At 26.2% G+C, this 14518-nt stretch overlaps 2 protein-coding genes across 3 annotated transcripts in view; one reads left to right on the forward strand and one right to left on the reverse strand.

The window, feature by feature from the left end:
* LOC100200647 (cationic amino acid transporter 2) overlaps positions 1-9446 on the reverse strand; it is a 49915-nt gene extending 40469 nt beyond the window's left edge. Inside the window, exon 1 of one of the 2 annotated variants that reach the window (XM_065800379.1) lies at positions 9325-9446. The gene's annotated coding sequence lies outside the window, so the exon portion shown is untranslated. Of the gene's footprint in view, positions 1-7869; positions 7971-9324 lie in introns of those variants that run through there. The other variant, XM_065800380.1, reaches the window with a different exon arrangement.
* On the forward strand, positions 1096-3139 carry LOC136081062 (uncharacterized). Its single transcript, XM_065798370.1, has 3 exons — positions 1096-1954; positions 2092-2657; positions 2738-3139. Exons 2-3 carry the CDS (start codon positions 2119-2121, stop codon positions 2961-2963), a joined length of 765 nt encoding a protein of 254 aa, XP_065654442.1. The 5' UTR covers positions 1096-1954; positions 2092-2118; the 3' UTR covers positions 2964-3139.
* Positions 9447-14518: the final 5072 nt, after the last annotated feature.

The raw sequence follows: 14518 nt of genomic DNA on the forward strand, positions 1-14518 counted from the left end.
TATATATTTTATTGTATAATAATATAAACTTTTTTAAATTATACATAATTTTATTCTAAATTAAATATTGAAAATCTTGAAAAATAAGAAATTCTTTTTATATATAGTTTATGCTTTTGATTAGTTCGGTGTTTTAACCTTTCTTAACATTTTCGCATTAACTCACAACAGCAAAAATGCCGCTCTAAAAATGGTGCCGTTATTGACATAATTTAAACATAAAAGTTTTTATAACGTAGTTTTATTTAGCAGTTATTTAATTGAAAAGTATTTCATATTTTTAAAAAAATGCTATTTTATTGTTTTTTCATTTCAAAAAAAAAACAAAAATAAAATAATGAAAATAAAAAAATTTAAAGCCATGGAATCTTTATAATTCATTTTAAACTTACATATAATTAATAGTAATAAAAATGTGTCGTAAATATATAAAGTGTATAGTTGTAATATCAAATTTTATTTGAAAATATTTGCGGTACTCCCACACCTCAATTAAAATAAGTTTGTTAAATAATATGGTTTTACGCTATTTTTAAAAGGTTATTTATGTTATACATATTTTTAAACTCGTGGGAGTTATATATTAAAAACGTGTGCAAGTTGTTTTAATTGATAGCAGGGAGTAATTTTATGGTTATCTTAATTGTTATTGACATGTATAAATACTCATGAAAATTGACTCAGTGAGTAAAATGATATGAGTAACAGATTTACTAATAAGATATTTTTTTATTATAATATTTCAACAAAGATTCGAACAAAGCACTTAAAAGGTACTTTTTTTTTTGTTCATTTATAATTGTAAATGTATTCTAAATTTTGTTTAATTTTAATTACGTGTGTATTAGTGTGTGATTTATCATTTTGAAAATTTTTTTTCCAGAAAAAAAATATGAAAAAACAGAAATCCGGATGGGAAAAGAAGAAAGAAAAAATCCAAGCTGAGTTAAAGATGTTGCAATCGGAACAAAAAACTCTCCCTGGATTCTTTGCATCATCATCAACTACTCCTATACCATCTGATTCCAATGATACCTTTGAAGCAATTACAGACGAGGTTTCACATTAATTCAGTTGACTTTTCAATTCCGAAAACGTCAGACCATATTAGTATTCAATCCCTCCAAACATTGGATAACATAGATGATTCAATTAAACTTTGGCAAAGGCCAGCAACGGGACAAGAGGTAAGTTTTATAACTTGTACCCATCCACTTCAACCAAGCTCTGTAAAGAATACAGTATCCAGAGGTTATAAACGCAATATTGATAACGAACAAGATGAAACTGTACATACATGGCTCAGCTTTAACCAGAAGAGAGAGAAATATTTTTGCAGTGTATGTATATGTTTTAATGGTGATGCTAACAACATTTTCGTGACTGGATGTCCGTTAGACCCAACCGGAAGATCACACTATCTACACAACATTAATAGACATGAGCTATCAGTTGCGCACTCTGCAGCATTAGACGCATTCTTTATCTCTAAAGCAGGAAAATCCACTCGTCACCTTCTAGACCAAGGGATTAAAACAGTTGTAGACCAAAACCGTTTTGTTCTTAAAAGCATAAAAAAAGCATTTTGCACTCTTGTTATGCAAGGCCTACTAAAGCATGGGCACCGAAACAAAAATGCTACCGCCATTTTGGAACCTTATTTGCGTCATGGAAACATTCAAGCCTTGTTAAAACTTCTTATAACAGTGGATCCAATGCTTAATGAACACTAGAGGCAGCTTTCAGCCAACGAAAAGACATCGCAAAAATGAAAGTTTGGTAAAAAATCTGGTGCAGTTGGCAGAGGATCAAAAATTACCTGGCTTAGTAACGACACTTTTGTTTCAGCGATTATTCCAGCGTGAATCAATTAATCTCTGCAACCCTGTTGAAATTGGAAGAAACTGGAAAAAAATTTGACCACTTCTGGAGATATGCTGATTCATATTGCAAGGTAATAATATCAATATTAAATTACTTTGAATTATCTTGTTTGATTGCTTCATAATTATTTAACCTTGTTAAAAGAATATTTTGATACATATACATTCTAATGTTAAAATATTTGCATGTTAACTATTATATTTATAGGTACTTCAAAGAAATATATATGGTATCATGAAATTAGATCCTGAAAACTCAGAGTTGAAAAATGATTTAGAACGTTTAAGTATAGCATACGGGAACGGTGGTGGCAGTGTCCGTATGAAACAGCTATATGCGTTTCCAAGATCAACATTTCAAGAAATACGTTCTTTAATATTCGGTAATATACTGACAGAGATGCGTGCTAGATTTAGTGATAAAGGATGCGAAGATTTGAATACTTTGTGTTCAATTGTATGTCCAAATATGCTGATTTGTAAGACTGACAAAGAAATTGATGCGTACAATTTCAATACATATATCGCAAAATTCCCCTCATTGAACAACATTGATTGTGTTAGTCTTGGACAAGAACTCAAAATACTTCGACTCTATTTGAAAGCTTTTGGCTCACGTCGAATCGGGATACTGAATGACGACAATGAAATGGAAGATAGCGAAGCAGAAAATTCAGATAACGAAGAATGCGTATTGGCAGAAAATGACTACAAAACAGGAGCTCATAAAGAAAAGAATCATCTTGTGCACCAATGTCTTGTATGCACTTACAAGTAAGTTTTTCATATTTTATTATGTGTTCAGTTATTTATTTTATTTTAAAATTAATTATGGTTATTTTTCCATACTTTAGATATATTCTGCAACGGAGAGCATTAGGCGGATCTTTGGCAATAAAAAATACGTTTCATATATATCACCATATTTTGATGATAAGTGTTGATATTGATGAGTGCGAGAGAGTATTTTTCGCTCTTAAACATGTAAAAAACAAATTAAGAAACAAATTGACCCAGGAACATACGCGAGATACGTTACTATGTTACTACAATGCGGATATTTTAGAGGAAATCCCTTGAGATGAAATTGTTAATATATTTGCAGCAGGAAGCCATGAACGACGCCGCCTTCTACTCGGATAGTTTTTTTTAATATATATTGTATATTTAAATATGTATTCCTTTTTTTAATCTGTCTGAGGACAGGATATTACGGAGTGAATTCTTTATTTAACATACAATAATATAAACTGTATAAAAATAAAAAACTTTATTTATCATAAAACAAGTTTATATCTGTTTTGAAACGTTACAAAAATGCAAAACATAAGTTCAATACTTATTTATATAAAACTTAATTTAAAATTTAACACCAAAACATTTTTTTTAAATGAATTAAAACGCTATACAATTACTATATTGTAATTGTATTGCGATTTAATTTATTAAACAAAAGTGTTTTGGGGTTAAATTTTTAAATTAAGTTAATTTAAGTTAATTTAATTATATAATAATAGCTATTATTATTGTTGGGTATGTAGACTTATTTAAATTTATTTCGTCAACATTACGATCGTTAAAAACCATTTATGGGTTCATAATTTTTCTTATGAAAAAAATATATCATAATACGTCTTAAAACATCTACTTTGTTTTCAGAGCAATATTATTATTATGCAAAATACTAATATAATTGCGCTCCAAGCTAAAGACTTTATATCAAGTGATTAATAAAATTTAATTTTTGTAAACAGAAATATTGTAAATGATTTTGGAATTTCTATAAAATTTTGAAAAAATTAAAATTTGCCAAAAGGCCCATATTTAGATGAAAAAGTGAAAAGCCCATGCGGGAATCCCGCATAGCCTCTGAGGCCACCACGCCTCTGGGCTTGGAGACTGTCTACATTGCAAAAACAAAGTAAAAAAATCCCTCAAAAATGGAAATCCAGCAAAGCAAATCATGTGGCAGCAGTGGACCAAAAACAACTCTGGGCATCTTCAATTACAATCAAAAAATATGTGCATAGGAGTTCAAAAAAGTTCAAGTAGCTAAATTTGAAAAAGACAAGGGGATTGCATTAGAAAGAGTTTTTCAGGTGGGTTTTTCAATGGCAAATATTTACGAATATCTAAATGAAGTACAAAGTGCACCGTGGAGTAGGAACACTGTTTAATTATTTACTGGTGCTGTTTTCAACAACAATAATTTCAAAATATATCATATCTGCTCAGATACTAGAGACAAGGGCAAAGATAGTGTTTACTGCTTTATTGGGAAATTATACTCTTTTTATGTTCAGATAGCCCATTATCAGAGTTTAAAAATTATCTTTGCAATATAATAATACATTTGAGTGGGAATACTTTGCAACTTTCCATGGAAAAGGGATTGTGTTGGTGTTGGAGGAAGAGCCAAGTCTCTTGTTCAAATGAAATGTATGAGCAAGAATGAGAAAGTGTGTGCACAAACGCCTATGGATTTTTTCAATGTTCATTAATGACAGCTATTTAAGTTCAATAATGTTCAGCTATTACAGCTATTACAGTTCATTACATTGACAGCTATTACAGCTCATTAGATTGACAGCTATCACAATTCATTACATTGACAGTTATTACATTTTATGTCCATTAATGACAGCTACTAATATTCAATATATTAGCAATGATGAAATCATTGGTAAAATAGACAACAAAAAACTTGATCATGTCAATGCTTTCAATAGATACTTGTCATTTTTCAAAACAAGTCACTCAAAGTCATCTGATTTTAAAATAAACTATATTAATGACCTGCAAACTCCTGAAATAATTTCCTAATCTCCAGAAATGGCTAATAATGATTGGTGCCTTGAACAGAACAATGAAACTATGTACTCTATAAAAACCTTATGTAGAAACAAAGCTTAAAAAGTTTAATTTGACTATAAAAAAAAGCTACTCAGTTCAATCTTTATTTCAGTTATTTAAAAAAATTAAAATTTATAAAAAAATATTAAAATTATTTTTTAATATTTTTTTATAAATTTTAAATTATTAAAAGTTCATACAGTGTCACACACGCAACAAAATTTGTCACACATGTAACATTAAAGTTTATCATTTATTTTTATAAAGTTGGTGAAACTATGAAAAACAAAATTATTTTTTATAAACATCAACATGTTGTCTGTAACATAAAAAAACCACTAAACTAATTATAGCCAATTAGCAGAAAATTTTTATCAAAGTTTAAAATTCAAATTTATAGTTTTGTATAAGTCACACAGGTAATGCAATTAATAAGTTCTTTTTCTAGTATGTGCAATAAACATATTAGGAGAAATATTATTTTATATCAGATACATCTCCAAATACAATTGTTATTGCAATATATATCATGCAAGATATATATTGCAATAATAATTGCAATATACATCTTGCATTATTATAGTAAACTATTTTTTATGGCCCTTTATATTAAAAAAATATTTGTACCAGCCACACATGTAACACAGGAATCATTTACATTTATTTATCTATAGGTATTATTATTTTTATTAGAATTAACTCTAGCAACACTTAATTAAACACTTACATCTCTCTATCTATTTATAGCTATTATTATTTTATAAAATTTTATATTGATGTCAAACATTGGCAAATATAGAAACATTTTTTGAGAGTTGGAGGTAACAATATTATAGTTAAACATTTAAAATTCAGAAAGATGTTATATTTTTTCCCGAGCCATAGAAACTAATAAAAAAGTTTTTTGTGTACAAAGGACTTGATAACTACAATTGCTTAATAAGAGTCAATATTGATGGGGATTAAGCCTCACTGAAAACCATAATGAATGAGCTCAAATTCAGTTGCGGCAGACCTGAAGATTATTAACTGCTTACTAGAAATTTTTGTGAGTTAAGCATCAAGTATTTTATATAATTGTTAAAAATATATTTACAGAAAATTACATACTGTTTTTTATTTATAGAAAATTCAATAGAAGTTTTTTTATCACTAAAACTAATTATAAAAGAACATAGAAGAAAGTATTCTTGCTGTTACTGTGAAGAAGAAAAAGAAGGCATAAACAGACAGTTAATAACTTTTTGAAGTTTGACTAATTGGTATTAGAAAATTATTGATGATGGTGAACCTTGATAATAATAAGATATTGATGGTAAGAACATGATAAACTATAAAAATGTTGTTAGACTATGCCTAATTGAAAAGTCTGGATAAATTCTTATTATTGATATAATTCTACCTCCTGAACTAAATTTGCTTGAAGACATTGTAATGCAATTAACTGATGTTTTGAAGTAGGAGGAGCCAACTAAAAAATTCATATTTAGTAAAACTGTAACAAGGCATTGGTACCATTTAAGAGGATTTGATGTGCTTAACTGTCAAAAAGTTGACAGTTAAACAGTCCAAGTTTTCTTGCTTGAATGAACTCATAACCATAGATCCTTTTCTGATGATACTATTTATTGAGACTTTAAGGTAATTCAAAAAGGGCATACAGTTAGTTACTTTAAACTTATTTGCATTTATATATTTACAAATAGAATATATATATTTAAAAATTTTTACCATTTAATGGCAGAAGGTTGTTTTGGAATGAAACTTTCTCAAAAACAAATTCTTGAATATCTCCTCCGTACTTAGGTACAGAAGAGATATTCAAGAAATTGTCACAGAAATATGTAATCTGCATCATCTGATTCAAATTACATATTTTAGATAACACATTTCAGATTACATATATGACTCACAAGACATGTCTAGGTCGGAAATTTCACACAATACAGTTGCACCTTGTCATTTTCTTTTAGAAAGAATAAAAAAACCTTTGGAAATTTTCAGTGAGAACTGTTTACAAAAACATAAACAAGACTATAAAAAATTTTCAGTTTTGGAGCTAAGTAAAAACCACAGAGAAAAGCTTTGCAAAACGGTTGTAAACATTTGACAAAACTTTTTTCTGTGGTACTTATTTAGCTATGAGGATGTGATTTTTTACATTACTGTAAAAAAAAAGTAACCATGAATAAAATATTTTTGTAGAAATATTTCATATTTAATTGGATTATTTTAAACACTCTCTCACCATTAAAAAAAATTAAAAAAATAACAAAATTCATAACAAATCTTTAAAAATTAACATTATAAGATTATTTGAAAACAAAATTTTTAATTAATTATTAAGATCAGATTAAGATCTATCCAGAACTTTTTTCATTCCAACTTTCAGATAATTAGATTTCTTCAGGACAATTTTTTAAAAACGTGCAAAAACCCAAAGAAGGAAATTTTTATTTTATTTTCAATATAACCTATTATATATCTTTTAACACATATGAAGTACTTTTTAGTTTAACTTAAAATCCAAAAACTAGAGCAACGTATACTGAATTTAAATTCATCAATAGGTTTTAAATTTTATCTTTAATCTTTTAGTGTTCAAAAGTTATGATCATGTAAAGTTTACACCCTTTACAAAATGGGAGGTTGTAAATTTTATAGTTTTTTATAATTTTATAGTAAATAACATAATTTTACATGGTTATAACTTTCTAACACTAAAAATTATTATATTATGATGTGATTTCTAACACTAAAAATTACTATTTTATAGTATTATACTATGACTTTTGAAACCTGTAAGTTACATACATACATACATACATACATACATACATACATACATACATACATACATACATACATACATACATACATACATACATACATACATACATACATACATACATACCCTCACAGCTCCCTAAACAAGTATAATGACAGTCTGCGGATTTAAATATGCTTTTCTACTTATTTATATATATATATATATATATATATATATATATATATATATATATATATATATATATATATATATATATATATATATATATATATATATATACTGACATAAACTATATATAATTTACCTTTTAAAATGTTTAACGAAAAATAAGTGTTTACTCACTTTGACAGAAATTTATGAGCACTTTCTTATTTATAAAAATAAATTGATAGTTAGTTTATATTTAAATGATAGCACATTTATTAAAACCATCAAAACATTTCAGAATAATAAAATAAAAAATAAACACTAAATTATTTATAGTATGAAATGTAAAATTTATAATGTGGAAAGTGAAAAAAAAATCAGCTGTTAGTTTTATTGTAAAAAAAAAATTTATCAAATCTTTTGTTATGGTGATTGAAAAAAAAAAATTAATTTAAAAAGATCAGACATTAAGAATAATTATTCTTTTTTTCTAAAACAAAAAAACACAATTGAATAGCTCATTGTTTTTTTCTTTCTTGTGTTTTACTAATTAACAATGCAGTTATACAAATAGCTTTGAGGTTTAAAGAAATCCTTAAAGAAACATTCTTAATAGATATGTATTAAAAAAAGTTTACACTGAGTTTAAAAACAACAACAAAAATATATATTTCTAATGTTTTATACAATTATTAGGAAGCATTTAAGGTAATTCCCCCCCCCCCCTTCTCTTAAAAAGCTGTTAAACTATATTAATGCAAGATAGCTATGAGTTGTCCTTTCTTAGAATTTTATAGAATTTGAAATTCTATTTAAAATGATATCACACAATAATACACATACAATTAAAATGAATTAAGACTGTTTAATAATATATGTTGTGATATAAATGTATAAAAAAATGTACTATACAAGTAATACAATAAAATGTTAATGTTATATATACTAAGGTGACCAACGTCCTCCTTTTTATGTAGGAGTGCCATAAAAATATTACTTTGAATTACCTTTGGCGCTGCGCTCTCTAACATAAAAAGGAGGACATTGGTCAGCTTATATATACAATAATTATTATACTTCTATATGTTTTCTTCCACTGTTATTGTCCATGGTTGTGCTGAATGATTTCCTTATAATGCTTTTTAATCTCAAGATACTGTATTTTCTTTTTTTCACTCACTTAATCATATACATATGATAAAGTGAGTGGAGACCTTGAGAGAGAAAAAGATGCACGTAACATATTAAATTTAGGAAAATACACAATATCTTGAGATTAAAAAGCATTATAAGGAAATCATTCAGCACAACCATAGACATTTTACATGTAAAATCTTTATTATTATTATTATTTTTCTTTTTTTGAAATTGATCATTTATATTTTTATCTCAGCTTACACCAGAATGTTTTAATGGTCTAATATTTTACTGTTTGGAAACAGTAAAAATATTTGACTCACCTAAAAATACTATGAGTATTGCACTGCTCCAATACTATTTTAATTCACCTTAATAATGATATAAATAATTTAAAGACACTAAATAACAAGGCAGTCTAGAGCTAAAATTGGGTTAGTGTCAAAAGCAGATTTTTTGAACCAACACATTTTAATAACAATATAACATCAACTAAAAAGTAACACTTCAAACCTTCTGTATCTAAAGAATGAAGAAACTCATGATCACCATACCAGAAAAGTGATATATACAGAAGACTTTATTCAAATAAAGCAGAAGTTTTTGTCTAATTAAAGCTAAAAGGTAAAACAGCTAAAGAATTAATTGAACTGTGATTTCAGTTTGATGATAAACTTTAATAAAATATATTTCAAATATAAAAAAAATTAACTCAATGTGCACTTAATTTCTATTTTATTTTTCACAGTTTTTAATTAGCATTTAGTTGCTGACAAATAAACAAATAAAAAATATAAATTAACATTATAAGCATAAAGTGACAAGTTAAACATTTTCTTTAAAAATATATAAAAAATTAACTTACCCTTGTAGCCTGTTATAAAAAATTTGCAACAAAAATTTAGATATGATAAGCCACATAAATTTTCATAACAAGTAGTCATGAACATTTATACATAATGATTATTTGTAAATGAAATACAACATTTATAACGGAGTAACAATGTAACTAACTATATTTATATTAAATAATGTAATCAATAGGGCAACCAAAAATATGCTCTAAAATCTTTAAGCGCTTAAATTATGTTGTTAATAATACAACTCCAGGTTAATTCAACCTCCTAGGGGAATAAGAACTTACTTCAAATAACTAAAAGTTCAAATAACTGAAAACCCTCTTTAAAATGACTTTATTCAAATTACAATCAAACTACAAATTATTTCAAATTACAATACAAACAAACAGAAGTAGAGAGAGTAAAAAAGTAGAAGACCTTTGAATAGAATGCTTTTTAAGTCTTCTCCCAATAAAATAAAAAGTTTTATGCAAAAAAAAATTTTAATTCTTCTTTTTTGATTGATATTTATTTTCTAAAAAGTGTTTGTCAAACATCTTTTATATAAATATATATATATATATATATATATATATATATATATATATATATATATATTTCGCATTTGACAATAATTAAAATAAATAAGTAAATAAATAAAAAAACTACATGACAGGAGCAAAAAGAAGACTATAGTTGTCTTATCACTAAGCCTTTCATCTTTGAAAAGAGCTTAGTGATTTTTTTATTTTACTGTCATTATTGTCATAAATGGAATAGCATTTAAGGAACTCTATTGCACATGCAATCTCTTATAGTTTTGGCTTTTTTGAAGGCAAACCGTTTGACTCTTAACCTATTTCCTCTTTTTCCTCAATACAATTATTGATTAAGATGAAATCCATCCGTTTCTTGAACTGTGATAGCAATTGTTTCATTTGTAAAAATCTCAAAATCGTAATCTAATGTTTACATAACTGTCAACAGGAAAGTCTCTATATACTGAACCACAAAATCTAAACTCATTGATGTTCTCTTCAAGAAATTATAAAAGGATAATCTTCACCATTCATATTTGCAACCTGCATTTCCTGCAAGATTTCTGCCTTTTTTTAAACAACTATTTAAAGCGCTTGCTAATACAGCATCCCAAGTTCTAACCAATATGTGCATGGATATTTGTATGAGTTCGTTAAGGAAAAACTACAGGGAACAAATAAATATATACAAAATAAGCAGGAAACTCCAATTGCCAGTTTGAATAACCAGGAGTTTACTGAATATGATTCTAATATACAAAATATATACAAAATTCTTTAAATTGTTCTATAAAAACTTGTTCCTATATTTATATTAATTTAACAGTTACTACAATAACACTTTCACTCATAAAACTAAGTAACTAATGCAGCATAAGAAAATATCTCTTTTATTTAAGTTTTTGTTAAAGTTAATAACAAACATTTCACTTAAATTTTAGAATTAAAAACTTTTCCTAATGACTCTTAAGACTTATTTCTATATAACTATTGAATAAACTTTATTCAACAATTTATTAAATGTTATTGAGTGGTTCAATGTAAAGATCCATTTTTGCAATTCTTAATTCAAGAAACCTATTACTTGAAAAAATAAACAGTATATAAAAATAAACAAGACAGCTCTAGTGAACTGGTTACTTGATAGATACTTTGAAACTTTGATTGAGAAAGTCTCCTTCTAATTTAACGAATGAAGTAGTTCTGCATATTAGGGTCCAATTGCCTTATTTCTGTGTAGAAGCTGTTGACGACTTAACAATTTTTCTAAAATCTCAATATATTTTTTATTTCAAATGTGTTGTTTAATCTTAAATATTTTCTCAGGTAAAACAGATTTAATGTGTGTTTTGCTAAATCAAGTTTTTTCATTGGTCTCAAAATCAAGATATTCTTTCACAACTTTCACAAATTCACTAGATATGGATTTTCACTAATTCACTAGATATGGATTTTCACTAATTCACTAGATATGGATTTTTACTAATTCACTAGATATGGATTTTTACTAATTCACTAGATATGGATTGCTTAAAAAACTTTTGACAATCTTAATAAATCTCTTCATCTAAAAAAAAAAGTTTTCACTAAACATTGTTTTTTAGTTTTTACTATTTTAAATTTTTATTGCACATTTGATTGGTAACTATTTTATTTTGCTTTTATGAATTAAGTTAAAATTGTACAAATCTAACACTAAGAACTCATTTCAATTGTTGCATATTAGGTAAAAATTGCTATAATGCAAATTTAATCAGATAAATCAACAGTGATGGGCATAGTTAACTAATTTTTTAGTTAACTTTTAGTTAAACTACTTTTTTTTAGTTAAATGCAACAGTTAAACTAAATTTTTTTATTTAAGTTAAACTTTTAGTTTAACTAACTTTTTTCCTAGTTTAGTTGAAAAAGTTTAACTAAATTTTTATTAACTAAATTTTTTATATATCGCCAAATAAATCGTTCTATTTCTATGCACCACTCACCTGACCAAGGACTCCAAGGATTCTGTTATTACTATTTTTATGTATTTATTTATTTAGTGCATGAACTGGACTTTTCAACATCATTTCCGCTTGGTCTGTATCAATAAAACGGTTAGCGGAAACATAAATTCATCAACAAATTTTCTTGAGTTGAAAAAAAAAAAGTTAAAAAGTTGAATTTTAGTTAACTATTTCTAATTAGTTTAAGTTAACTACTTTTTATAAAAAGTTTGTAACTAAAAGTTTAACTATTTTTTTTTAGTTTTAGTTAGTAGTTTAGTTAAACTATAATAAAAAAGTTTGTGCCCATCACTGTAAATCAAATTTGTATTAATATTAAACTCCAAAACAAAATTATTAATATCTTACAAAACTAAATTTTTAGAGTTTTTTTTATTTACTAAAGATAATTTATTATACTGCATTATTACAATTATTTAAATATATAATTTATACAAGAATATTTTTCTTGTGCTAATATTTACTCTACTAAGTAATATTTACTTTCCTAACTACTAATATGCAAATTTACAGCGAAATATGCTTGAATAAGACATAACAAGTATTAAAACACTTTTTTTATGTAATGGACAGATATTTTACTAACTTGTAATAATATTTAGCTGGAAAAAAGGATGCATTTGCATATTTTTGGTTTTTCTAGTGATCAATATTACTAGAAAAAAATTAACTTTGAAATCAATATTAGAAAAATGATAATACAATACTAGTTAACTCTTTACAACACGCCATGTTTAAACCTATTATTGATAAAGTTTTCCATAAGCTTTTATGAACACTATATGATTTTTTAATGTGTAAAGTACAACTAATCTCGTAAATGACATAATTTGAAATTTTTTACTCTTAACTTCAATCGTAACTTTAGAATATTTTTATTAAATTTACGGATATTTCAATTAAATTTTGTAAATAAGTATAACTTTTAAAAAACAAAACAAAGCATATAAAAACTTGCTTGTAAAAATTTCAATAATTACAACAACAGCTATCATTTATATCTATTTTGACTGCAGACTTTTATATAGTTAAAGAAGCTAAGAAGGTTTATTTTAAATAAAAAAAAGCGAAGAAGGTTTATTTTAAATAAAAAAAATTACATATTTTTGTTGCAAGTATTTTTTTTCAAAAAACGGATACACTTATTCTAGTCAGAAGAAATAAGATAATTAAATGCTAAAAATAATCACTTTTTAAAATCTTTGATTTCACGGATGTTTTAAGACCATAAAAACCAAATCAAAGCGCTATTTCGCACACCCTGATTTTTTTTTAACCGATGTAGCGGTCTCTTATAGTATTCACACGTATAAAAAAAGAGCTTTTAGATTTTTAATCTTTTAGATAAAAATTTAGATATTTGTTACTTATATTTTATTAGTTATTTCAAAAATACGCGCGTCACGGCGTGACAAATTGATATCACGCTGTGACACGCTGTGACACTATCTTTGAAAATATAAATAGAAATAATGACAATTCACTATAGTAATAAAAGTTATTTCCTATATTAGAATTGTAAATACCGTAATTTTTTCGATTTAAAACGTTACATTAACGTGTAGTATGGAATTGAACTAAAATATTTTTCCATCAACGATAAGTTAATTAAATAACACTGAAGTAAAACGACTAAAAAAATTCGCAAACTGAAGCTTATGGGTGAACAAGCGGATTTGTACTGTCGATAGTTATTAATTTATTACTTGTTTTGCCAGGGCAGACGTATTAATGACGTCGTAATAAAGTTTATTAACGAACTATTTTGTAAATAAAAAGATTTTTAATCAATTATTTAAATAGTTTTTAAACAATAGAGGAAAGCAGGGTAGAATGAAATAGAAGAATAAAATACAACAATTTAGATCCTCTGGTTATTGAATAAACTTTTTGCAAATAATTTTTTTTTCTATCGTTTTTAGACTATTTTTTCTGATTACAATCAAATTTAATAAAAAATTAAAGTTTTTCTTTGTTCTTGTTTTTATTTCATCAATGGTTCTGACCGCGCAAAAAATTTGACCGCGTTATAACTATTATTATTCGGGAGGCTGCTTAAGCGCGAATTGGCATAAGTGTAAACTAGCATATATGCGAAGAGTTGCTAAAACTGGCATAAGTGCGAAATGGCATATGTGCAAATTGGCATAAGTGTGCCAAAAATTTTTGCAAGCATTGTCATAAGTGCAAATTGGCACAAGTGCGACGCAGTTGCAAAAACTGGCACAAGTTCAAACTGGCATAAGTGCGCCGAACAAATTTGCAAACATTGGCATAAGTGCGCTAAACAAAATTGCAAACATTGGCATAAGTGCAAATTGGC

Source organism: Hydra vulgaris, chromosome 06 (assembly GCF_038396675.1).
Source record: "Hydra vulgaris chromosome 06, alternate assembly HydraT2T_AEP".
Lineage (NCBI taxonomy): Eukaryota > Metazoa > Cnidaria > Hydrozoa > Anthoathecata > Hydridae > Hydra > Hydra vulgaris.